General features: G+C 35.9%; 1 protein-coding gene across 4 annotated transcripts in view; it reads right to left on the bottom strand.

The window, feature by feature from the left end:
- Gucy1a2 (guanylate cyclase 1 soluble subunit alpha 2) overlaps window positions 1-24,773 on the bottom strand; it is a 479,074-nt gene that overhangs the window by 388,066 nt on the left and 66,235 nt on the right. For all 4 annotated transcript variants that reach the window (XR_008221288.1, XR_008221289.1, XM_052751411.1 and 1 more), the window contains exon 4: window positions 23,737-24,455. Coding sequence is in view for 2 of the 4 variants with exons in the window: in XM_052751411.1 (XP_052607371.1) it covers window positions 23,737-24,455 (719 nt within the window). In the remaining 2 variants the exon portion in view is untranslated. The remainder of the gene's footprint in view (window positions 1-23,736; window positions 24,456-24,773) is intronic.

Below are 24,773 nucleotides of genomic sequence, written 5' to 3'. Positions count from 1 at the left end.
ACATTTGATGAGTGGTTGCTCTTCCATGTCAGGGATAAAATAATGATCCATGTTTGACATACTTAACTGAAAAGACAGAGGACAGGAATAAATGGGTCACTCGTGTGACTGGTCAAATCAAATCCCAAAACTTCATTTGAGGGTCTGCAGTCATACCCATAAGTAGGCCTGATCAGTCCACTATTTTTCACAGGTTAAATGCAATATTGAGGAAAATTTTGAAGAAACATATGGAGGAGGTGGTAAGAAACATGGAAAGCAATGTTCCTTTTAAATTTTGATTTTAGCAAATATTAAAATCTGCAAGGAAAATGATACCAGCATAACATTCTATTGAAGAAAAAAAGAGAGCTAAATTATAGTGGGAATGCATACCAGCCAGGAGGACCTAACTGGCTATAAAATAAGATAAACCAATCTAACCTGAAATCTGAAAGAGCTACATTACAACAGAGGTAAGTTTTCATGGGGATAATAATGGACTAGGTTTTTGCCAAGATCATTTGCAAAGCAAGACCAATACAACGAAGATAAGGCTTTCTCTTGTTATACAATTTAAGGAAAACTGAGAAAAATAATACCTTTGAATCTTTGAGGGATATCATAGAAAGCAATTAAGATGGCATTAGGATTTCCTATATAGTTTTATAACAGTTTTTTTTTTCCTTTTTTTTTGAGACAGGGTTTCTCTGTGTAGTTTTGCACCTTTCCTGGAACTCGCTTTGTAGACCAGGCTGGCCTTGAACTCACAGAGATCCGCCTGCCTCTGCCTCCTGAGTGCTGGGATTAAAGGCGTGTGCCACCACTGCCCAGCTATAACAGGTTTTAAACCACTTTAAATTATACCAGTTTTCCAGAGAGAGCAGACAGAGCTTTGATGGAAAGATTTTTAAAATATATCAATATATAATTTGACAATAAATAATTGTATTAAAGAACAATTAAATACTCATTTACATGTGATATTTAAAAAGAATTAGCTTGTATCAAAATAGAGGGATTATAAGCTCACACTGATAATAAAGCAAGGGACAACTTCACACATTCTGTGTTAATTATGATCTTCATATATTTATATCTTGTTTTCCAAATTAATTTTAGACTCTATAAGAATAAGAATTTTATAGAGCCTACAGCAGTTGCATCTTGCAAAACATGTTGAAAACATATGTTGGCTGTTATTACATCAGCATAATCTACTAAAGTTTATTTCAGGCCATATATTATAACATAGACTTTAGGGTTCAAATGCCACTTTGGATGAAGGTACTTCATAGTTACATCATGTTGGAAAGCTTTCTTAGCCTTTTGGTATTTCAATTTGCTCATCTAAATTTAGAAGCTTTGAGAAATGCATAAGAATATTTTTCCTCTTTCTGGAAACATGAGATCTTAGCTTTGCTAAGATTATAGAAAATGGTTCATGTCAAATCCACACTGTAACAGTACCATCTCACAGAATTGTTGGGGGGTATGTACATGCTAGAAAGAGTGTCTGGTACTAAGCACTCAGCAAGCATGCATTCCATCCTTATCACTGTTGTATTAGCAGTCATCACCTTTGAAAGGTACTGAGGGAGCTACCACAGGGTTTGCAAGGATAACGCCTACTCTGTTGTTACCATGATCCACTAAAATAATTAAATAACAAAGAAAGCTTTTCAGTTGTCTAGTCACTAAAATAATCTTTTAAAATAAATAGAAAAATATAGATTTCAACCCCATTTTTAAAGAAAATCCTTTTACTTTTTAAATCTCAATGAACTACACAATCCTTCCTAATAACTATGGTGTTTTGCTACATCTTACAGCTGCTTTCTCCCTGACAAATCTTCAGGATAAATCTTTTTTTCCTACTGCCAGTCAATTCTGTACAACAAGGAGGATTTAAATTATCAACTGTCTTAGTGGATAAACCATGTTAATAATTCTGGAACTCAAGTTTAAGTTACATGAATGTAAATCTTTAGATGTTTTGATTAATTCTAGAAGAAACACAGAATGAATTATTAGATAATCTTCAACTCAATTTTGGATAAGATTAATAAGCTGATAGTTAAAAATCTTATAGTTAAAGTATTTCTAGTACTGTAATAATAATAATAATAATTTATAGATACCTTAATGGTCTGATAAGAATCTATGCTACTAACAAAACTGTCTTAAAATATACCAAAATAACTTATCTTGACAATGTTAAATACCAGCAATGAAAAAAGTGACATAAAATTAGATTACTGTTTTATTATTATAATTATTATTTTTGGTTTTTTTCAAGACAGGGTTTCTCTGTGTAGCTTTTCACCTTTCCTGGAACTCACTCTTGTAGCCCAGGCTGGCCTCGAACTCACAGAGATCTGCCTGCCTCTGCTTCCCGAGTGCTGGGATTAAAGGTGTGCACCACCACTGCCCAGTGAGTGTTATTTTTAGTTTTTATTTATTTACTTTTTTTTTGAGCATATACTAGCAAAAGAATATAACAGTTTCTGATAATACTTTTTCTCCTCAGGAAATAAGTTCTGAGTCTTGCTTAGATTACAGAGAACAATTCAAACCAGATTCATGTAATCATCTCTTCCTTTTGGAATTACTGAATTAGTGGCTAAGGGAAACAGAACTGATATGTGTATGTTCTATATTTAGACATTGTGAAGTCACAGGACACATTTTAAAATTAAATTAATTTAAATTGGTATATGATAGGGATGGAAAAACAGCTTTGTACGTTAAACATTGGTAGTAGCCAGAAGGTCACACTGTGAAAAACTAATTCTCTTCAAATTCCTGGGGAAAACTAAAAGATGTAAATCATACATGAAATGTACAAGATAATGTTCTCTTAGGAAAGCAAAACATATTTTTACACTGTCCAGTGATCCTAGTCTGAATAAAATGAGAGATTTTTGTCTCCCATTGTGATAAAATTATCTTATACAATTTAGTACTGTTGATTCAAGTTCAAAAAGTCATTATCTACTTACAAATGGAAAGCTGAAAAATTTGAAGATATCAAATCTATTAAGTATGCAATTCCATAAAACTAAGAAGATTATAAAGAAACAGAAAATAGGACCTATACATAATTTATTTGATATTATTTCTTTGTATAAATTAAGAGGATAAGTAAGAGTTCTAACTTCAGAAGATTTTGTTCACTTTGGAGGTGTTATGGGATATAAGTATTTTGTATAAAATAATATAGAATGAAATATATCACAGAATAATAACTACATAGCATGCAAAGTCTCTAAAAGCCTGGAGATTAAAAGAGTACAACTTATGCCTGTCTTTTTATTTCACCTGTGGTCTGGGAAATCAAACTCAGGTCCTTACATTTAAAAGGCAGTCCACCTCTAGGACCCAGGCCCTGCGACACAGCCATTCCCTGGGAACCCCCATCCATCTCTGCCCCAGTTGCTGGCCAGCAGAGAAAACTCCTGCAGCAGGCCCTCCAACTAAAACCCCCCATTGGACCCTGCAATCTTCAAGACCCATGCCCTATCCCAATACCCATCTACCTGTGACTCCCGTAACTTCCTGAGACATGGAATCTGCCAGCTCTCATTGGACCAAGAGGTGAGTGACTCTTTTCCCAACCAAAGAGTCCTGCCTCTGGAATCTAGGCCCTGTGACACAGCCAGTCCCTGGAAACCCCCATCCATCTCTGCCTCAGTTGCAGGCCAGCAGGGAAAACTCCAGCAGGCAGCCTCCCCCACCAAAACCCCCCATCGGACCCTGCAATCTACAAGACCCATTCCATATCCCAATACCCATTCACCTGCGACCCCAGTAACTTCCTGAGACACGGAATCCATTAGCTCTCAGTGGACCAAGAAAGGCTTCCTGAGACACAGAATCTGTCAGCTCTGACTGGACCAAGAGCACTGATAAGACCTAGAGTGGCTCCCTGAGATACAGAATCTGCCAGCTCCAATTAGACCAAGAAGTAAGATTTGACCCAGAGGGGCCCCCTGAGACACAGACACAGCAAACACAGATTGGACAAATAGCAGCTCACTCAGACACATGCACCTCTTGCACCTATTGGAAGAAGAGATGGGTAGATGCCAGTGCAAAACTACACACAACAACATAAAGAGCAATATGGCATCACCAGAACCTAGCCCTTCAATGACATCAAGACCTGAACATCACAACGTAGGAAAAGCAGAAGAAAGCAACCTTAAAAATAACTTCATGAAGATGCTACAGGCCTTTAAAGAGGAAATGAAAAATTCCCTTAAAGAAATTGAGGAAAAGACAAACAAAAAATTGGAAGAAATCAATAAATCCCTTAAAGAAAGCCAAGAAAACCATGAAAAGGCAGTTAAACATGTGAAGGAAACAGTTCAAGACCTGAAAAGGGAAATAGAAACAATGAAGAAGACACAAACAGAGGGAATGCTGGAAATAGAAAATCTGAGTAAACGAACAGGAAACACAGATTCAATCATAGCCAACAGAATACAAGAGATGGAAGAGAGGATCTCTGGTGTAGAGGATACAATAGAGGAAATACATTCATCAGTCAAAGAAAACACCAAAGCCAAAAAAGTCATAACACAAAATGTCCAGGAAATCTGGGACACCATGAGAAGGCCAAACCTAAGAATAATAGGTATAGAAGGAGAAGAATACCAACTCAAGGGTACATAAAATGTATTCAACAAAATCATAGAAGAAAACTTTCCTAACTTAAATCAGGAAATACCTATGAAGATACAAGAAGCTTATAGAACACCAAATAGACTAGACCCCAAAAAGAGTCCCCTCACCACATAATAATTAAACAACTAAATCTAAAGAATAAAGAAAGAATATTAAGAGAATCATCAAGTCATACTTCAAAAACCTATACTCCATAAAGTTGGAAAATCTAAAAGAAGTGGACAATTTTCTGGATAGGTACCACATACCAAAGTTAAATCAAGACCAGATAAGCAATTTAAATAGACCAAAAACCCCTAAGGAAATAGAAACAGTCATTAGAAGTCTCCCAATCAAAAAAGCTAAGGACCAGATGGTTTCAATGCAGAATTCTAACAGATTTTCGAAGAAGAGTTAGTATCAATATTCTTCAAATTGTTCCACACAATAGAAAAGAAGGAATGTTACCCAACTTCTTTTATGAGGCTACAAATACACTGATTCCCAAGCCACACAAAAATGCAAGAAAAAAAAGAGATTTACAGACCAATCTCCCTCATGAACATTGATGCAAAAATATTCAATAAAATATTGGCAAACAAACTCCAAGAACATATCCAAAAAATTATCCACCATGATCAAGTAGGCTTCATCCCATAGATGCAGAGATGGTTCAACATATGAAAATCTGTCAATATAAACACCATATAAACAACTGAAGGAAAAAACCCACATGATCATTTCATTAGATACTGAAAAAGCCTTTGACAAAATCCAACACCCCTTCATGATAAAGGTCTTGGAGAGGTCAGGAATAAAAGGAACATACCTAAACATAATAAAGAATTTACAGCAAGCCAACAGCCAACATCAAATTAAATGGAAAGAAAGTCAAAACAGTTCCACTAAAATCAGGAATGAGACAAGGCTGTACACTCTCCCCATATTTATTTAATATAGTACTTGTAGTTCTAGCTGGAGCAATAAGACAACAAAAGGAGATCAAGGGGATACAAATTGAAAAGGAAGAAGTCAAACTTTCACTATTTGCAGATGATATGGTTATATACATAAGTGACCCCAAAAATTCTACCTGGGAACTCTTACCAATGATAAACACCTTCAGTAATGTTGCAGGATACAAGATTAATTAAAAAAAAAATCAGTAGCCCTCCTATATACAAATGATAAACGGCTGAGAAAGAAATCAGAGAAGCATCACCCTTTACAATAGCCACAAATAATATAAAATACCTTGGGGTAACCCTAACTAAGCAAATGAAAGACCTGTATGACAAGAACTTTAAGTCCCTGAAGAAAGAAATTGAAGATATCAGAAAATGGGAAGAACTCCCATGCTCAAGGACAAGTAGGATTAACATAGTAAAAATGGCAATCTTACCTAAAGCAATCTACAGATTGAATGAAATCCCCATCAAAATCCCAACACAATTCATCACAGACCTGGAAAGCACAGTATTCAACTTCATTTGGAAAAACAGAAAACCCAGAATAGCTAAAACATCCTGTACAATAAAGCCACCTCTGGAGGCATCACCATCCCTGACATCAAGCTCTACTATAGAGCTATAGTAGTAAAAACAGCTTGATATTGGCATAAAAACTTACATGTGGACCAATGGAATCGAATTGAAGACCCTGAAATTAACCCACACACCTATGAACACCTGAGTTTTGACAAAGAAGCCAAAACTGTACAATGGAAAAAAGAAAGCATTTCCAACAAATGGTGCTGGCATAACAGGATGTCAACATGTAGAAGATTGCAAATATATTCCTATCTATTGCCATGCACAAAGCTCAAGTCAAAGTGGATCAAAGACCTCAACATAAATCATGCTACACTGAACTTGAGAGAGGAGAAAGCAGGAAGTAGTCTTGAATGCATTGGCACAGGAGACCACCTCCTAAATATAACACCAGTAGCAGACACTGAGAGCAACAATTAATAAATGGGACTTCCTGAAACTGAGAAGGTTCTCTAAGGCAAAGGACACAGTAAATAAGACAAAATGACAGCCTACAGAATGGAAAAAGATCTTCATCAACCCCACATCTGACAGAGGACTGATCTCCAAAATATATAAAGAACTCGAGAAACTAGACATCAAAATAATGAACAATCGAATTAACAAATGGGCTATAGATGTAAACAGAGAATTCTCAAAGGAAGAATTTCAAATGGCCAAAAGACATTTAAGGAATCGCTCAGCATCCTTAGTCATTAGGGAAATGCAAATCACAACGACTCTGAGATACCTTCTTACATCTGTCACAATGGCTCAGATCAAAAGCACTGAAGATAGCTTATGTTGGAGAGGATTTGGAGCAAGGGGAACAGTCCTCCACTGTTGGTGGGAGTGAAAACTTGTACAGCCACTTTGGAAGTCAGTGTGGTGGTTTCTCAGAAAATTGGGAATCAATCTTCCTCAAGACCCAGCTATAGTCAAGGAATGCTCAATCATAACACAGGGACACATGTTCAACTATGTTTATAGCAGCATTATTTGTAATAGCCAGAACCTAGAAATGATCTAGATGCCCCTCAACTGAAGAATGGAGTAAGAAAATGTGGTACATATATAGAATACAATGACATCATGAAATTTGCAGGCAAATGGATGGAACTAGGAAATATCATCCTGAGTGAGGTAACCCAGACTCAGAAGGACAAACATGATATGTACCCACTCATAAGTAGATACTCAATGTAAAGCAAAGGATAATCAGACAACAACCCACAACTCCAGAGAAGCTACCTAGCAAGGAAGACCCAAAGAAGGATGCATGGATCACCCTGGGGAGGGGAAATAGATGAGATCTCCATGAGTGAACTGGGGGTGAGGGGTGGGCAATGGATGGTAGAAAACATGGGATGAGAACACAAGGGAATGGGATGGTTGATCTGGAACGGGGATGAAGTGGGAAAACAATGAGAGAGATATCATGATGGAGGGAGATATCATGGTGATAGAGAGAAACCCAGTGCAAGGGAACTTGCCAGGAACCCCCCAGGATGACCCCAGCTTGGACTACTAGAAATAGTGGAGAGTGTGTCTGAACTGAACTTGCCCCAGTGATCAGATCAGTGAATACTCTAACTTTCATCACAGAGCTTTTCTCCAATGAATGATGGAGGCAGATGTAGAGATCCACAGCCAATCTCCAGGCAGAGCTCCAGGAGTCCAGTCAAAGACAGAAGAGGGATTCTATGAGCAAGGGCATCAGGATCATGATGGGGAAACTTGCAGAGATGACCAAACCAAACTAGTGGGAACTCATGAAAGTTATATCAATAGCTGTGAAGCCTGTATGGGACTGGGCTAGGCACTCTGTATGACAAGACAATTGTGTTAGCTTGATCTGCTTTGGGGCAGCATCGCGGGGAGGGTGGGGTGGGGTTGGCCTGGCAGTAGAATCAGAATCCATCCCTGGTACATGAGGGGGGTTTTCAGAGCCCACTACCTATGATGGGACACCTCATACAGCCTTGAGGCAGGGGGAAGGGCTTGGACTTGCCTCTATTAGATGTGCCTTCCCATGGGAAGCCTTGCCTTCTTGTGGGGGGAGTGGGCAGTGAACTGGGATGGGGGAGGCTGGGGGAAGGGGGGATCTTTGATTCGTGTGTGTAAAATGAATGAAAAATTTTCTTAATTAAAAAAAAAGGCAGTCCAACCAACTAAACTGAATCTTTAGCCTCTTAGAATCCTTTAAATGCAAAATTGTGTTAATTTTCTTCCAACTCTTGTTTGTGGCAATTATAGAATTAGGTGTATACTTACTGTATTCATAATAAAAATGCAGAAGTCAGAGTGCTATAAACCACAGTGTAAACTTTCTGATATGTTTACAAATACATAAAAATCCTCACTATTCTTCCTAAAATGGAAGAGTTCCTAAACTTGTGTTGATGGTTCAAAAGAGAATCATTAATTTTTTCATAATTTTGAGACATGAACTTGAAATCTCAACCCCTTGAAAGCATGTAATCATAAGCTTCTTAGTGCAACCATCAATAACATCACAAATGAGCCTATCCTGGCAAGAACTGAGTTCTTGACTCCTTTAAGGAGCAGGAGTAGAAAACTGACTTTCTTCCTTTGATTGTTTCTTGCAAATAAGGTCAGATTGATTACACCAATGGTAAATATACATGGCCTTTTGTTAGGAGAGAAAGGAAAATAAACCAAGTCCCTCATGGGATTTGAACATAAATGCTACTTCTTTTCAACAACTAGAATGTAATGAATTATACTCCTCATATCATAGGTCAAGGTCACACTGTAAAAGAAAATAAAAATTTTGGGGTATCATTTTTCAAGTATAATGGAAACAGACCTATTAAAAACAAGATCAGTCTTTAACCACCAACACAACTGCAATGAGAAATGGCTTTAATTTTTTAGCAACTACACAAGCCGGAATATAAACTCGTTAAAGATGCATATCCTAATGACTTGTTTGCAGTTTTAGCATTCCCTAATTGTCTAATTTCATGGATGCTGCAGAACATAATTAAACAGGTTTCTTATAAAATACTGTTGCAAGTTGAAAATATTTTAAAGACAGTTTTACTCTGTTTAACTACTCATAACAGATCATTGAGATTAAGTCTCATTGCATTTTGAGAAGTGGGAGTTGGCTACTAAACTTGAAATTTAAATATATGTAGCATTCCAAAGAATTTCATTGAGTCATATTTTAGAAAGGCACTGTGTTCTAAGCTTTAGAAACAGAAGGAATGATTGTGGAATTACAGCTTTTATAAATCTGCCCGTAATATTAGTTTACTATTTCATCACATGTATGGTGACAGACACAACGCAAAACTATATTAAACAGCCAACCATTATTCCTTGAAATTAGTGAGCACCAGAAAACCTTTACTTTAAAGAATTTCGAGCTCTCTGTATGATTTTTTAATAGAATGTTACTAAGTGATTGTCATTCTGCTTTGGGGGCTCTTATGCACTATATAGCTGATGACATCATAAAGCAATTCCATTTACCTCTAATATTTATAATTTGTTGAAGTACTCCTCTTAATCTTTAAACAAATCTACTTACTAGTGACTTCACAATCCTGATGTTTCTTCTGAACCAAAATAAATAGTATCCATCTTGTTACGATAGACTAATCAAATACCTGAAAGTAGTTATGACTTTTAAATATGTTCATACATGTATGCAAAAATGTATCTGAAACATGCATATATATATATGCGTGTGTGTGTGTGTGTGTGTGTGTGTGTGTGTGTGATGATAGATAGATAGAGAGATAGATAGTTGATAGATAGATTGCTACTGCCACTTTGTAGACCAGCACAATTACTACATTCTAAATTTTATCCTTACACCTACAGATAAATGTACCGGCCACCCCTCATCAAAGAAGCCTTTCTGCTGTGGGATGGTCTGTATGTCAAATCTGTTGCTCTGATCGGTCAATAAATAAAACATGATTGGCCAGTGGCCAGGCAGGAAGTATAGGCGGGACTAACAGAGAGGAGAATTGAGAGAACAGGAAGGTGGGAGGAGACACTGCCAGCCTCCGCCATGACAAGCAGCATGTGAAGATGTTGGTAAGCCACGAGCCACATGGCAAGGTATAGATTTATGGAAATGCATTAATTTAAGATATAAGAACAGTTAGCAAGAAGCCTGCCACGGCCATACAGTTTATAAGCAATACAAGTCTCTGTGTTTACTTGGTTGGGTCTGAGCGGCTGTGGGACTGGTGGGTGACAGAGATTTGTCTTGACTGTGGGCCAGGTGGGAAAACTCTAGCTACACCTTTCTATGTAGCAAATGGAGACATCACAGAGAAGCACAACTAGACACACTTAAAATATCAACAGATCTGGGTGTTTCAGTCCCATTAGATATCTAAGTCACAAGTCCTGCTTCTATGGTTCAGGAAACCAAAGAACGGGCTGAAAGATTGTTAAGAGTCAGGACACCAAGAGGTTGGTTGTGAAACAAGTTTCTTCTAGAGATGGCTGTATAAACAAAACTAGAACAATGCAATATCAGTGGACATGATAGTGTGGAAGGGGAAACTCACACACAAAGAACTATAGGTAACTAATGACTACTTGGCGAAGGAAAAGTAGTTTCTACCAGGGATTTCTTGTCCAACACAAAGTGTTCATCCTTGAAACTATAAAAACAACAAAGTGACTTCAGCAGGTAATAATATGCTTTTAAATATTAAGTCATATTTAAATAATTTTCTCTGTGAAGGAATGGTGTTTAATTTTAAAAAGAAGAGTTAGGCTTAATCAAAAAAATAATTGGAGCTAAAGACACAGTTCATTTTGAAGCATTTTTTAATATAGCTCAAGTAGAAAGGAAAGAGGATTTATAATGAGGAAACAACCAAGAGAATACTAAGGGAGTGTTTGGTGGAAAAAACTGAATCAAATCTTATGTCGTGTTATTTTTACAAGGAAATAGGAGTGAGCAAGAGAAGATCAAGGACTATGAAACTGGCAAAGAAAATTAGCTCTAAAAATGAAAATTGCTCAAGGTCTCACAGACATTGTAGAGTTAGGATTTAAACTTGAGAAGTCCAGCTTGAGAGGAAATAATCTTCATTGATGGCACACAATATTCAAGTGCTTATTCAAAACTGGTAACCAACTAAGATTCAAGTAAAGCTAATTGTTTCAATTATAATCATTATATACTGTCATGATAACCATGTCAAACAGAAAGATATGCACCTGAAGTCACAACTTAAAAGTTGTTTTACCAACTGGGAATTAAATGATGATCTGAGTTCTCGGTCCTTTAGAGAACACTATATAGAAAAAAAGAGAGAGAAATCTAATGTGCTATGCTGCAATGCCTGTGAAATCTTTCTTTAACCTGAATATACTTCAGGAACACAGAGGCAGTTGCCATAGCCATATGAGCCATTTCTACCACATCAGTAACAGGGCAGTGTCAGATCAAATGTTACTTTGACCAACATCACATACAGGTTGCTAAGACAACTACTGGTGTTCTCTCTGCTCATGTATCCTGTGGTATTTTTACAACAATGCAATATAAGTAAATGCTTTTGAATGGCCCACAGAGTGCAATTTTTGTTCAAAGAAAAGACAAAAAGGCCAAAGATACACCACAGTTTCATAGTTTAATTGCAATTTCTATGTATCATGTAGCAACATAGGAAGAACACAATAGCCAGAGAAAGCTTTTTGCTTCTATTCCAACCCAAAGTATGCAGGGAAAGGATAAAATCTAGCACAAGAGAAAGTGATGGTATAATATAGAATTAGTACTGACCAACAACAATTTAGACATGCATTTATATAGAGGTTTCAGAAAAGAATATTCTTTACAAAGACTTTGTACATATGAGGGTACACATATGTGAGTGTGGGGTGTATGTATACGTGTTTCTGGGTGTACACACCTCTGTACACCAATACAAAGGTCAAGGAGGATGCCAGTGTCTGATCTATTGCTTTCCACATTATTATTTTGAGACATCAATATTTCTCATGAATATAGATATATACAACATATTAAGTTAATTTGGCAACAGTCAAAAGAATCATTCACCATGACTTAGTGGGATTTATGCCAAGACTTCAAGTTCAGTTTAGTTTATGAAAATCAGCTAAGACAGTATATCATATTGCAAAAATAAATGGGAAAAGTACCTAATCATCTCAATAGATATGGAAATAGACTTTGTACAGTCCAATCTTGGCTCTTGAATTTTGAAAGTAACATCTTGACATACTCGGGATAGAAGATTCTCAATGTGGTCAATAACAACAGCTAGTGTGATATACTGGGAGCTTTGAAGTTAAAAATTAGGCAAGACTTTCTACCATTCACACTTATTGTTATGATAAAGGTTATAGCTATTTCAATCAGAAAAGGAAATGTGTGAAAGTGAGAAGGAAAGATTGGGAAGAAAAATAACTATCTGAACTATCAGATTAAAATCTTATACAAAAAATGTCTAAGGAATCCAGTCCCAGACAACAAATGTTTCCTACTCTAGAGTATTGAACTATTCTGAGGTTAGTAAAAAGCCCCCATCAATATGCAAACATGTTTAGTATTCTTATGAATCAAAAATATGAAAACAAAACTTAAAAGAGAATTCTGCTCAAAGAACATAAAAAGATAAGCAAAATATCTAAAGATAAATTTAGCAAACACTTGCAAGACCTGTACATTGGACACTGTAAACTTCTCATTACAAAAGTTAAAAATATTTCTTAAAAAGTGAAATACATAATATTCTCATGGAATTTTTTTCAGATGCTATTATTACTAAATTGGTCTATAGATTCAGATTGACTTGTGGTGGTATTGTGTTCCCCAAAATATTGTGTACCCTAATAAACTTATCTGGGGTCAGAGAACAGAAAAGCCACTGGATACTTAGGATAGGCAGTGGTAGCACGTGCCTTTAATCCTAGCATTCCAGAGGCAGAAATCCATCTGTTCAAGGATACAGCCAAGCATGGTGACTCACGCCTTTAATCCCAGAAAGCGAGCCTTTAATCCTAGGGAGTGATGGTAGAAAGGAAAGATATATAAGGCCTGAAGACCAGAAACTAGAAGCATTTGGCTGGTTAAGCATTTGGCTGGTTAAGCTTTTAGGCTTTGAGCAGCACAGTTCAGCTGAGAGCCATTCGGATATGAGGTCACAGAGGCTTCCAATCTGAGGAAACAAGATCAGCTAAGAAATTGGCCAGGTGAGGTTAGCTATGGCTCGTTCTGTCTCCCTGATCTTCCAGTGTTCACCCCAATATCTGGCTCAGGTTTGATTTTATTAATAAGAACTTTTAAGATTCTTGCTACATTGATTAATGAAATCTCTAGCAACAGGGCTCAAAATGAACCCTGTAGTAGAGTGCTTGCCCAGAATTTACAAGGCTCAATGTTCAACATCCTCAACATCAGAAAACAAAAACAAACCCCCCCCAAAAAACCAAAAAAACTCCAGCTGCTTTTCCTTAGAAGTGAACAAATAATATTTTAAAATTTTAAGATAAATGTAAAAGATTTAGACTTGTCAAAAAAATATTTAAAATGATAATTAGAACACTTTCAGTATAAAATTATACTTTGATAAAGTTATACCAACCAAGGAGTGTTAACAGCATGAATTCTGGCATGAAAAAGAAATAATGAATACATACACTTAAGCATCACACAGATCCAGGTAAGACACATACAATTAATGTGAAGTAATAAATTATTAGGAAATAGTTTAGAAAATATATGACCTAGGCCTTCTTGATAAGATTAAAATGTAATCATCTTATTGAGATCATTAGATATCAATGGTAAACAAGCAAACAAAATAAAATTAAAAAGCTTAGGGTATCACAGGACACACAGGAATTATCTCAAAGTGGATCACCAATCTGAATGTAAGTGCTAAGATTGTCTAAACTCCCAGAAGGAAAAAAAACATATACTTAATGATCTTCTGTTGCACAAAAGATTTTTAGGTATCAAAACAAATGAATGATTGGCATAAGACACTGCTGGTATATTTAAAATTAAAACTATTCTTTAAAGAACAGTCAGTTTTGAAGCAACAGAGTATTAGCACACATTTAGGAGATCAGGTTCTCAGTACAGCCTGACTTGAAACTTGTTCATTTTCCTGCTTCTTCCCTGAAGTGCTGGGATTACAGACATACACAAACTACCTATCTCATAATGTATATATTTTTCTCAACAGGAAGACAAATGCACAAATAAATATGGATAAAACATTTGACTAGATGCTTCATAACAAAATTAACTATGCCTATTATCAATAAACATGAAAATGTGCTATGTCATTATAAGGGAAATATGAATTAAAATTTGAGATACTACATTCCATAGGAAGACTATTATTGAAAAGACTGACAATATAAACTGTTGGTAAGGTTATAAAACTATTGGACCTCACACATAGCTGGTCAAATGGGAAATGATCCAGCTTTCTTGGAAAATAATTAGTAATTTTTAAGACCCTAAACACATATTTCCAATGTGACATAGCAGTTTCTCTCCTATGAGTCACCCAAGAAAAATGGGAAATGCCCACGGAAACTCCTGTATGCGAGTGGCCACTGTGATATTATTCATAATAGCCCAAACCTAAACTCATCTGATATCCACACACCAGTGAATTGATGAACAATAGGCACTGCTCAATATGCACATATCTGTGCCATGGAAGTGTTCAGTAATAGAAATTAATATACCACTGATACATTTTACATCATGAATAAAACCCTGCAAATTATATGGTTGCATATATTATATGATAAGAAATTATATGATAAGAAATGCCCGTGAAAGTCAAATGTATAAAGATGGAAGTCAGAGAGAGGTTGCCAATAGAGGCAGACATTGGCACAAATGGGACCAGTAATCTTTGGATAGATAAAGTGATATGTCCTTATGAGTCAGGTGTACACTTACTAAATGTCTTTGTACTTATGCTCACCAAAGATATTCCTGATTAAAGAGAACTCCTTTCAAAAAGAAAAGATAGGCAATGTTCCAAACAAAACTCCAGCTTTTACTTCTTTGAATCTTAAAGTGACTGACTAAAAAAAATGTATTCTTATTTCAATACAAAGCAACAATTTTAAAGGAAGACTGTATGACTCTTTTTAACTAAAGAGACCAATTTCTGCCTTTAGAATCCATTATACTATAACTAAATAAAATCAGATGTCTGATAGCAGCCATCTGCTTTGTAAGCTCAAGGCTGAAATCATTTTGCTGAGAAAATTTAAATTGGCAAATATATGCTGCTAGGAGTCTATAACTAGTATGCAATTATCTGGATGTTAGAGGATTCTGTAGAAAATACAGTAGCTATACAGGAATGAAATTAATGGCCTCTATTGACTTGTACACTTGAATGATTAGGGAGTGGCACTATTCGTTAGATTAGGTGTGGCCTTGTTGGTGGAAGTGTGCCACAGGGATGGGCGTTGCTGTTTCAAAAGCCCAAGCCAGGCTCAGTTGCTCTCTCTTACTGCTGCATCCAGATCCAGATATATAGCTTTCAGTTACACCAGCAACATGCCTGCTTGTATGCAACCATGCTTCTGATCATTATAATAATGGAATAAACCTCTGAAACTGTAAGGAAGCCTGATTAACTACTATCTTTTATAAGAGCTGCTATGGTAATGGTATCTATTCATAGCAATAGAACACTGATAAAACATGGGCATAGAAGGGAAACATATACGTAAAAATCTCAGTTTGTGCTTTCTATTTTGAAAGGCAGTTCTCAAGAAATGTAAGAAATACAAAAATTGAAATTAAAGATACTATATATAGAGTCCTTTGGGCATATGATAAGTTGTGGTATAGAATTTCTAGCTGTATACTAAATAGTAACTGTTATATCCACAGATAAGTGTAGCTCTTTCCCCTCTCCAAAGATGTTTCTACTAGTAGATGAGGACCACTACAGAAAGTCACATCTGATCTAAATGCAGAGAAAAACTGACTGAGGGTGATGGTCCTAACATCTACAACGCAGAAAGCTCAGGGAATATCACAGAAGAGACATCTGTTGCAAGGTAGTGTCCTAGTGGGGGACAGCACAAAGTAGAGGGAGCTAGGGAAGAGGGAGATTGATCTGGGAGGAGTTGTGGGGGGTGATTATGTTCAAAATATATTATATGAAATCCTAAAAGAATTAATATATCACATTTAAAAAGTACCACATGTATTTAGAAGAGCAAAGAGGACTCCACATCAATTTGAATGAAGTTATATACGGTGTTCTGGTAATGTATAGAGAAAAACAAATGTCCAGTCATCCCTCACCAAATCTACAGTTTAGTATTTGACATTCTCTAGTCAATTATTATGCTCTTAACAGAGAAGAAAATGCTTACACTTTGCTAAATTAAATTAAGTTTAAGTTGAAGTCAATTATGGATCCTAGCCAGCCAACTAGAACTTACCTTTGAGCAATTTCATTATGGTATGGTAAATATATATATATATATATATATATATATATATATATATATACATGGTATGGTAAATATATATATATATATATATATGGTACTTTTCAATTATCACATCATAAAAAAGATAGTACTTGTGTAGAGAAAGTGAAGGAACATTTTAGAAATCAATTTGCTCAAAGAAAAAGAGAGATTATTTCTTCCTTGGTTTCTGGAAACTTACTCTTACTCAAGACTTATTCAAGTCTTAGATAAATATGTCTAATGCGAAGAAATTTTTTAATAATGAAGAATTGTGATTTTGCTATGCTTTCTCTCAATGCCAACTTCGATAATGAAAGTGGAGAAAAATAACAATGCTATTGTTCTGTCCCAGGGATGATATATTTCAAATGTTGGCCTCCTTTCAGGATGTAATTAAAGTTCTTTGAAGTGTTGCTATGAACAAAAAAATAAATAAAACCCATGTAATTTATTGTTTGGGAAAATCCATTGCTGCCATTCTCTGTGCCTATGACAATCCTGTTTATTTTAAAAACCACTGAGAGATGCAGTGCTTTTTACAAGTAAAAACACAGATATCAGTGACCATGTATAATAAAAACTTGATTATAAATTTTTATTAGTATGTAAAAGAGATGATAGGTTTTAATGAATAAATACATATATGAAAAAAGCAAAGCATTAAAAACACATTAAAGGTTGTAGTCTGTATGAAGATGAAAATCAGTCTAATCCCTGCTTTTTAAGATATTAGTGAAATTATTATTTCTTTAAATTATTAACTCTACTGTTGAAACCAAACACTTTCTTCCATAAGGCAAGAAAGATGCAGAGAAATGGTAGGAGGAATGCCATAAGTGGGAAATAACCCTAACAGTGACTGGCAGAAATAAGAATCATGAATATTTATTCAGCACTTAGCCCCTGAGCAGAAGATGTTAAGGATTTTACATGGATTATACCACTTAATCCTCACAAGTAATTTTCTCAGGTGGGATACTTAATCTGTCAGAGAAGTGTTTTAACTTAATCTCAATAATAACATAAATTCTTCACGGTGGATCAGTCAGACTCCCTCTGCTGTCTTTAAAGATTAATCTGAACTCACTAGATCACTAACTTCATAGAGAAGAAAAGAATCTTTGTGATCAAGCAACCTTATATAAATGTATCTATCTGGTATAGTTTGAATATTAAATGTCATTCATAAGCTCATGTGTCATTACACTTGAATCCCATTATATGTTACTATTGGGGAGGCTATGACATTTTTGGGCCGCAAGATCATTAAAGACAAGCTACTGAATATTATACCTACTTCTTGTTCTACCCCAAGTTCTGTTTCCCATCCACCAAGATGTGAGAAATCTTTATTACATCCTCCTATAGCAATGGGCTCTGCCATGCCTTCCCCACTACCATGATGTCAACCCATTGAAATCATTAGCCCTAATAAACTTTTCCTAATAAACTATTTTTGTCAAGTATTTTGTTACAATGATGAAAAAGGTAAATAATGACCTATGCATGGCATGATTTAAAAAGGAGTACAAATATTGTTAATCTTGGTTTCTTCATTTCCAGGTGGAAAATATAACAAAAATTATAAAGATTTATACTAAGATCAGTGTCTCACAGGCACCTCTTTCCAATCAGCTGACATTTTCTCCATGAATTGTGACTTCACAACACAGAGAAAAACTTTATGTGCCATTACCCTGATTTCTAACAGCACTCTATATCCATATCTGCTCCACTGAAATGAACTTTAAAGTATCTTTCAGTGCGTCAGGTTTATATGACTGAATGTTAACCTCCAACCACTTTTCAAGTTCACAAGATCATGTAACCAAAAAAGAATATATTTCATAAATGTTCATAACAATGTTAAATATTAATGATGTGAAAGAGATCAAAGCACAATTCAAAATGTATTTCTAACTAACAGAATCTGTATTGATGGTGAATCAGTTTAAAAAATAATCAATAAGGGGCTGAAGAGATGATTCAGCTTTTAAGAGACTTCTATTCTTCCAGAGGATTTCCACTCAATTCATAACTATCTTTAACTCCAGTCCAAGGCTCCTATGTCCTCTTATGATCTCTGTTGGGTACTCCTATGTCTTATTATGACTCTGTTGAGCACATGATGCACATACATACATGCCAGTAAAACATTCACAGCTAAAAATTTAAATATATATTTATTAAAATTATTTATTTATTAAAATATATATTAATTTTAAATTATAAACCAGGTTTGGTGGTTTGCATAAGAAAGACCCCCATAGGCTCATATGTTTGAATGTTTGGTTGTTAGGAAGTAGCACTATGTGGGAGTGATTAGAAGATTTGGAGTAGATGTGGACTTGTTCTAAGAAGTGTGTCACAGTCAGTGGGTTTTGAGGTTTCAAGACCAAACCAGCCCCAGTGGCTTTCTCTCTTCCTGCTTCATGCAGATCAACAAGTAGAACTTTCAGGTACTTCTTCAGCACCATGTCTGCCAGCAGGCCACCATGGTCCCTGCCATGATGACAATGGACTAAATCTCTGAAACTGTAAGCCAGAGACTTTCCGTCATCATAGTGTGTCTTCATAGCAATAGAACACTAAGACAGAAGTTGGTACCAGGGAGTGGGTTATTGCTGTGACAGGCCTGATCATGCTGCTTGTGAGTATAATGTGGTAGACTTTGGGACTCTGAATTCAGAAAGCAGTTGAACATTTTAAGTGGGGCTTAAAGGGCCATGCTTGTAGGAACATGGAATATGGTGCTGAGAGCCATGTAGATTATAATAGTACAGCTCAAAAGGTTTCAGAGGAGAAGAATATTAGTAAGTCACATAAAGACTGTTCTTGTGATATTTTGATGGAAAAATGTGGCTTCTTTTGCCTTGTCCAAAAAAAAATCTGCCTGAGACTAAATTAAAGAGTTTGATGAATGGTGTTGGCAGAAGAGATATCAAGACAACCTAGTACAGACTGTGTTGTGTGGTTATTAGGAATCTCTTATGCAGATTATATTATTAAAAGGAGCAAGATGAGCAAGGAAAAATACAAATCTGCAGTTTGAGGAGAGAATGAGCACCAAGAAGTCTAATGGAGCTTAGTCTAGTGCTCAAGGATATAAAAACTTTAAAGAAAAGACTGATGTTCAATTGAGTAAAGAGAGTAGGGCAAGTCTCCACCTAGCTAAGATTTGAATTTTTGAAAAGGAATTAAAGAAAGCTTAAGCAGTGAAGAAAATGATGAATAACAGAAAGCTGTTACAGATATAACTGAACAAGAGGGCATGTTCCAAAACCAGTAATTAGTAGAACTTTGCAGCTTCAGCCATGTGATTCTGGCTTTAGAGCCAAGGATACAAGAAAGGGGGTGTGGAATCTCCTTCCATGACTAAAGAATGCCACTGAGACCAGGCATGTGTCAGAGGTGTACCTTCATGGAGGCCATTGAATGAAGCTGTGAAGATGAAGCCTGGGTTGAATGGGAGACCCCAAGATGTTGGAGATTCCAGAGTCATGGGATACCTACCAAGAAGAGCTACAGACGGATATAGAACCAGCCTAAGAGAAGTATGCTGCAGTTAACAAAGCTGAAAGTGGTTGGAGACCTGACAAGCACTTTGGCATCAGACATAGAGGCAGTGGTTAGAGTTTACCCTGCTGATTTTAGGTCTTTTTTTTTTTGTCCAGCATTTTCTCACTATGGTCCCTTTCCTCCGTTTTAGAGTGGTAATGTATATCCTGTGCCATTATGTGTTGGAAGTCTGTGATCTGCTTTTTGATTCTGATTTTACAGGAGGTTACAGTAGGAGTTTGTCCCTGGACTCAGAAGAGACTCTTAATTTTGGACCTTTAAAATGATGGACTGTGATAGACTATGTGGACTTTCGAAGTTGGACTAAATGTATTATTATTTTCTTTTTTTGCATTATGATATATAGGTATAAGCCTATGGGGACCAGGGAGTAAAATGTGGTGGTATGAATAAGAATTGTCTCCAATAGTTTCATATCTTTGAATGCTTAGTCATCAGGGAGTGACACTACTTAAGAGGGAGTAGAAAGTATGGCCTTGTTGAAGCAAATGTGGTCTTAGAGGAAGTACGTCACTGGGAGTGGGCTTTGAGATTTCAAAGTCACAGGCCAGTCCCAGTGGCTTTCATTCTTTTTGCTCCCTGCAGATCTAGATGTAGAATTCTCCAATACCATGTCTGCCTTTATGTCACCATGCTTCCCTGCCATGATGACAATGGACCAAACCTCTGAAATTGTAACCCAGCTCCAGTTAAATGCTTTCCTTTATAAGAGTTTCCATGGTCATGGTGTCTCTTTATAAGTATAGACAACTAACTAAGGCACCAGGTTATTCATTCTTAGTGATTGACCTAAGCAAAGAAAATAATAAAAGGAAGTTGAACTTTAAAAAGATTAGAACAGGAATGTTGCTACCCTTACACATCCATAGCCCATATAACAGGATCAAGCCCATACTTTGGAGTTGAGGATGCTGGCTTTATTTCATAACTGTCTCGTCAAATCATGAGCATGATCAACTTAGCCATACACTTAACCTGACTAAGAAAGCAAAATGCCAAAGAGCATGGTTTATCCAAAGCATTTTGGTTAAACCTGAAAATATTTCTCCATCCTGTAGTTTAAGATTAACTGTTGGCTTCATCTTTTTAACAGCAGTTGATGGTTCATTATTATTTAGTACATAGGCCAGAAAAAAAAAAGTTAATAATGAAAGACTTCAATGTTGGACCTGGTAATAGAATCCTAAAGTTATCTTAAAAGAGTACTTTCTAATCAAAGAAGAAGAGGCTCCAGGCACATGGAGTCATCTATCAAGGATAGCTTAATGAGGAAATGGTTCATATCAAGGTCAAACTCAACAAAAAGCACATAATGTTCAAGCCTGATTTTCTTTTCTCTTTGCATATTTGAAAAAACCCTCTATACAGGGTATATGTTGGCATACTAATTCAAATGTTATTCATTGTTCAAGAGGCTATGCAATTAACTGAGTAGTTTTCAACTGCAGACAACTGTAGCATCACAAATTCCTCATTCTGGCAAATATAAGTGAGTAAGCAAGAATGAAAATATAAGGTTGAACAGATTACTATCTCATTCTAACTAAAATTCTTGCTATCACATTATTTTTAAACCATCACCAACATGTTTAAATGATAATTGCATCCTCTCAATGAGCACAGTTTCTTATTATTGGAATTGGCAGGGGGCCCTGACATTTGAGTCACCATCTCATTATGTCTATTTCTTATTCTGGTACACAAATTAAATAGAAATCCAAGCACAGTGAAATTTGGGAGAAGTCTGAGCAGTAACAACTTTAAATTGCAGGGTATTTTTTTAATTTATAGAGTATATAATGGATTAACATTTGTAATAATATATTCTCATTCAGGCAATTTTTTAAAGGCTAGCTTTAATCTTAAAGTCAAAAATGCTTCAAAACTTCTAGACAAATATTGAAGTTTTACAAAACAAAACTGATAGTTTCAATATTCTCTAACTGTAAAAGCTAGAATAATTATAGTTTTAAAAAGCAACTACAGCTGGGTGGTGCTAGTGCACTCATTTAATCCTAGCACTCAGGAGACAAAGGCAAGCAGATCTCTGTGAGTTTGAGGCCAACCTGATCTAAAGAGCGAGCTTCAGGATAGCCACAGCTACACAGAGAAACTTTATCTCAAAAAAACAAACAAATAAAAAGCAACTACAAATGTAGTAAAAGAAAATACATACTTGACAAATTTCTTCCATCCTGAAAAGGTTTCAGAACTCACAGTGATTATCAAATATATAGCATACGTGTTAAAATATTAATAAAATACCTTTACGTGATCAAATACGACCAATAATACTAGGAGCTTTAAACTGAAATATCAAAATGTCCCCAGTGGGAACCTAAGTCTATTCTCAAGTAATTTCAAATCATTGGACTTGTATGAAAAAAATTTTACTGGTGAATTTTCTAAATCACTTGACTTAGCCATTTAAAATAAATGAACATCTTTCTATCATTCTCAAATGTCTTTTTATTTCTTTTTTTCATTCAGCTGGATTATTTATTTATTCATTTTTTTGTTGTTTCTGTCATTTTCCTCATTGTTCATTGTAAAAACCAACAGCTTCCCCAAACCACTTAGAATGCAGAGGAATAGAAAGAGATTCAAAAATATATTATTGGAAACTAAATAAGCATGCATCCAAACATCTACCCTGACAATTAACATGATTTTTCTTATGGATTACAGAAAGTATATCACCAAAAAGCCAAAAGTAGTCACAACTGATTTTTTTTTTACATTTCATATTGACCTTACTGTTAGCTATTTCAAAAAATAAGAGACAAATATTTGCTTGAATTCAACTATCTTTAGGTTTATTTCTGTTATCTCTTCATTAATTACTTATAGTTTTATGGCTCAGATTTCCAAATGGAAACTCAAAAAATAAAAATCTACAGTGAAAATACTATGCATTGTGTTCTCTCAAGGAATGACGTTGTTTAAAGGATAACTCAATCTGAATACTAAAATTTAATTAGTCCACATTCAACATTGGGAGTATACATATTTTTCTTTCTTTTGCTACATAAACATGATATAAATGGAATGTTCCAAGACTGTGAAATTTAAAAGAGATCATAATTACTAAACAGCAGGTTTTTCTCTTTGTTTACATAAAGATAAGTCAGACAACCCTCACAATGTTGAAATTTCTCTCACAGTTTGACTTGTTAATGGAAACATTCATGAATGTATAATGTTAGACTTTTATTGAGCCCTATCATTTTGTAATTGCTGTGGCTATTATTAATAAGTGTCTTCTTTTTATGTGCTGAAATAAATTAGCAAATGAGGCAGACACTATGTAAAAGGCCTGGGAATACAGCCAAATCTTTCTACATACATCCAGGGACCAGTAATCTTCTAAATGGCACTTAAAGCTCTCTTGTCTAAATAATTACAACTATAGCCAGCATGGAAATTATTGAAGTAATTATCCATCCTACTAGTTCCCATCATGCATCTGGAATCTATGGCTACTTACCTTATCTTTATTCTCAGTACCAGAAGCTTCAGGCTTGGTCCTTATCACAAATGGGGTGGACAGACGCAGCAAGACCCTTTCAAAAGTGGCATTAACCTTTGGAGAGACTATCTCAAAACAGTCCTCAAACTTCAGCACTTTGTGAATGTCACATCGAAGCTGCTTTCTTAGGCCCTCTCCGAGCTGAAGAACTGTCATGTTGGGGTCAAACATCAGGTGGAATGGGAAGGCTCTACAGAAGGTATTGATGCTGATTCTGAGATCTGCAGGAACTTGGGAAGTACCCTGTGGAATATTCTTTGTGATGTGAATAGTCTCACATTCTTTGATAAGGAAAGAAAGACAGCTACAATTGCGTGGATTTGAACCATCAGAGCACAACTTCACATTTTCAATTTGCTCCACTTCCACATTCAAATGATAGATTCTCTTTCCTGCAGCCTTAATCATCCCCAGCATTGCAAACCCCACAGTATGGTGAGGGTGGAAGTAGTGGAGCATAAGAGTTCCTTCAGGAAGCTCTTTGCACAGGAAAGATGGTGACTCCAGAGTGGCCTGTTTCCCGAAAGAAGTCCTAATGTGTTCCAACAACGCATCAAAGCCATTGAAGAAGTCCTGCAGTGTGCCACCTACAGCTCGAAGGACTCTCTCATTCTCATCAAAGCATATCTTAAAGAATTCCTCACCAAATCTTTCTTGAATTTCCTGGAACTTCAGACCTAAAGGTAAAGAAGAATAAAAAATGTTAGTAACATGGGCTAGGAATTGAATATATAGCTTTCAAGACACTCATCTAAAGAGGCAGTAATTGAGAACTGGAGAGATGGTTTAGTGGTTAAGAGCATATAATACTCCCAATGAAGTCCTGAATTGAGTTCCCAGTATCTACATCAAGTAGCACAGAACTGCTTCCAAGTCTAGATTCAGGAGAATTTAATGACTGGCCTTGTGGCCTCATTCACATACCTATACACAGGCACACACACACACATAATTCAAAATAAGTATTTTTAAAGGGTATCACATTAAGCAAAACA

Source organism: Peromyscus californicus, unplaced genomic scaffold (genome assembly GCF_007827085.1).
Source record: "Peromyscus californicus insignis strain IS unplaced genomic scaffold, ASM782708v3 Scaffold_11__1_contigs__length_118956290, whole genome shotgun sequence".
NCBI lineage: Eukaryota > Metazoa > Chordata > Mammalia > Rodentia > Cricetidae > Peromyscus > Peromyscus californicus.
The sequence above is the reverse complement of the archived record's forward strand: the minus strand, read 5'-3'. Positions and strand labels throughout refer to the sequence as shown.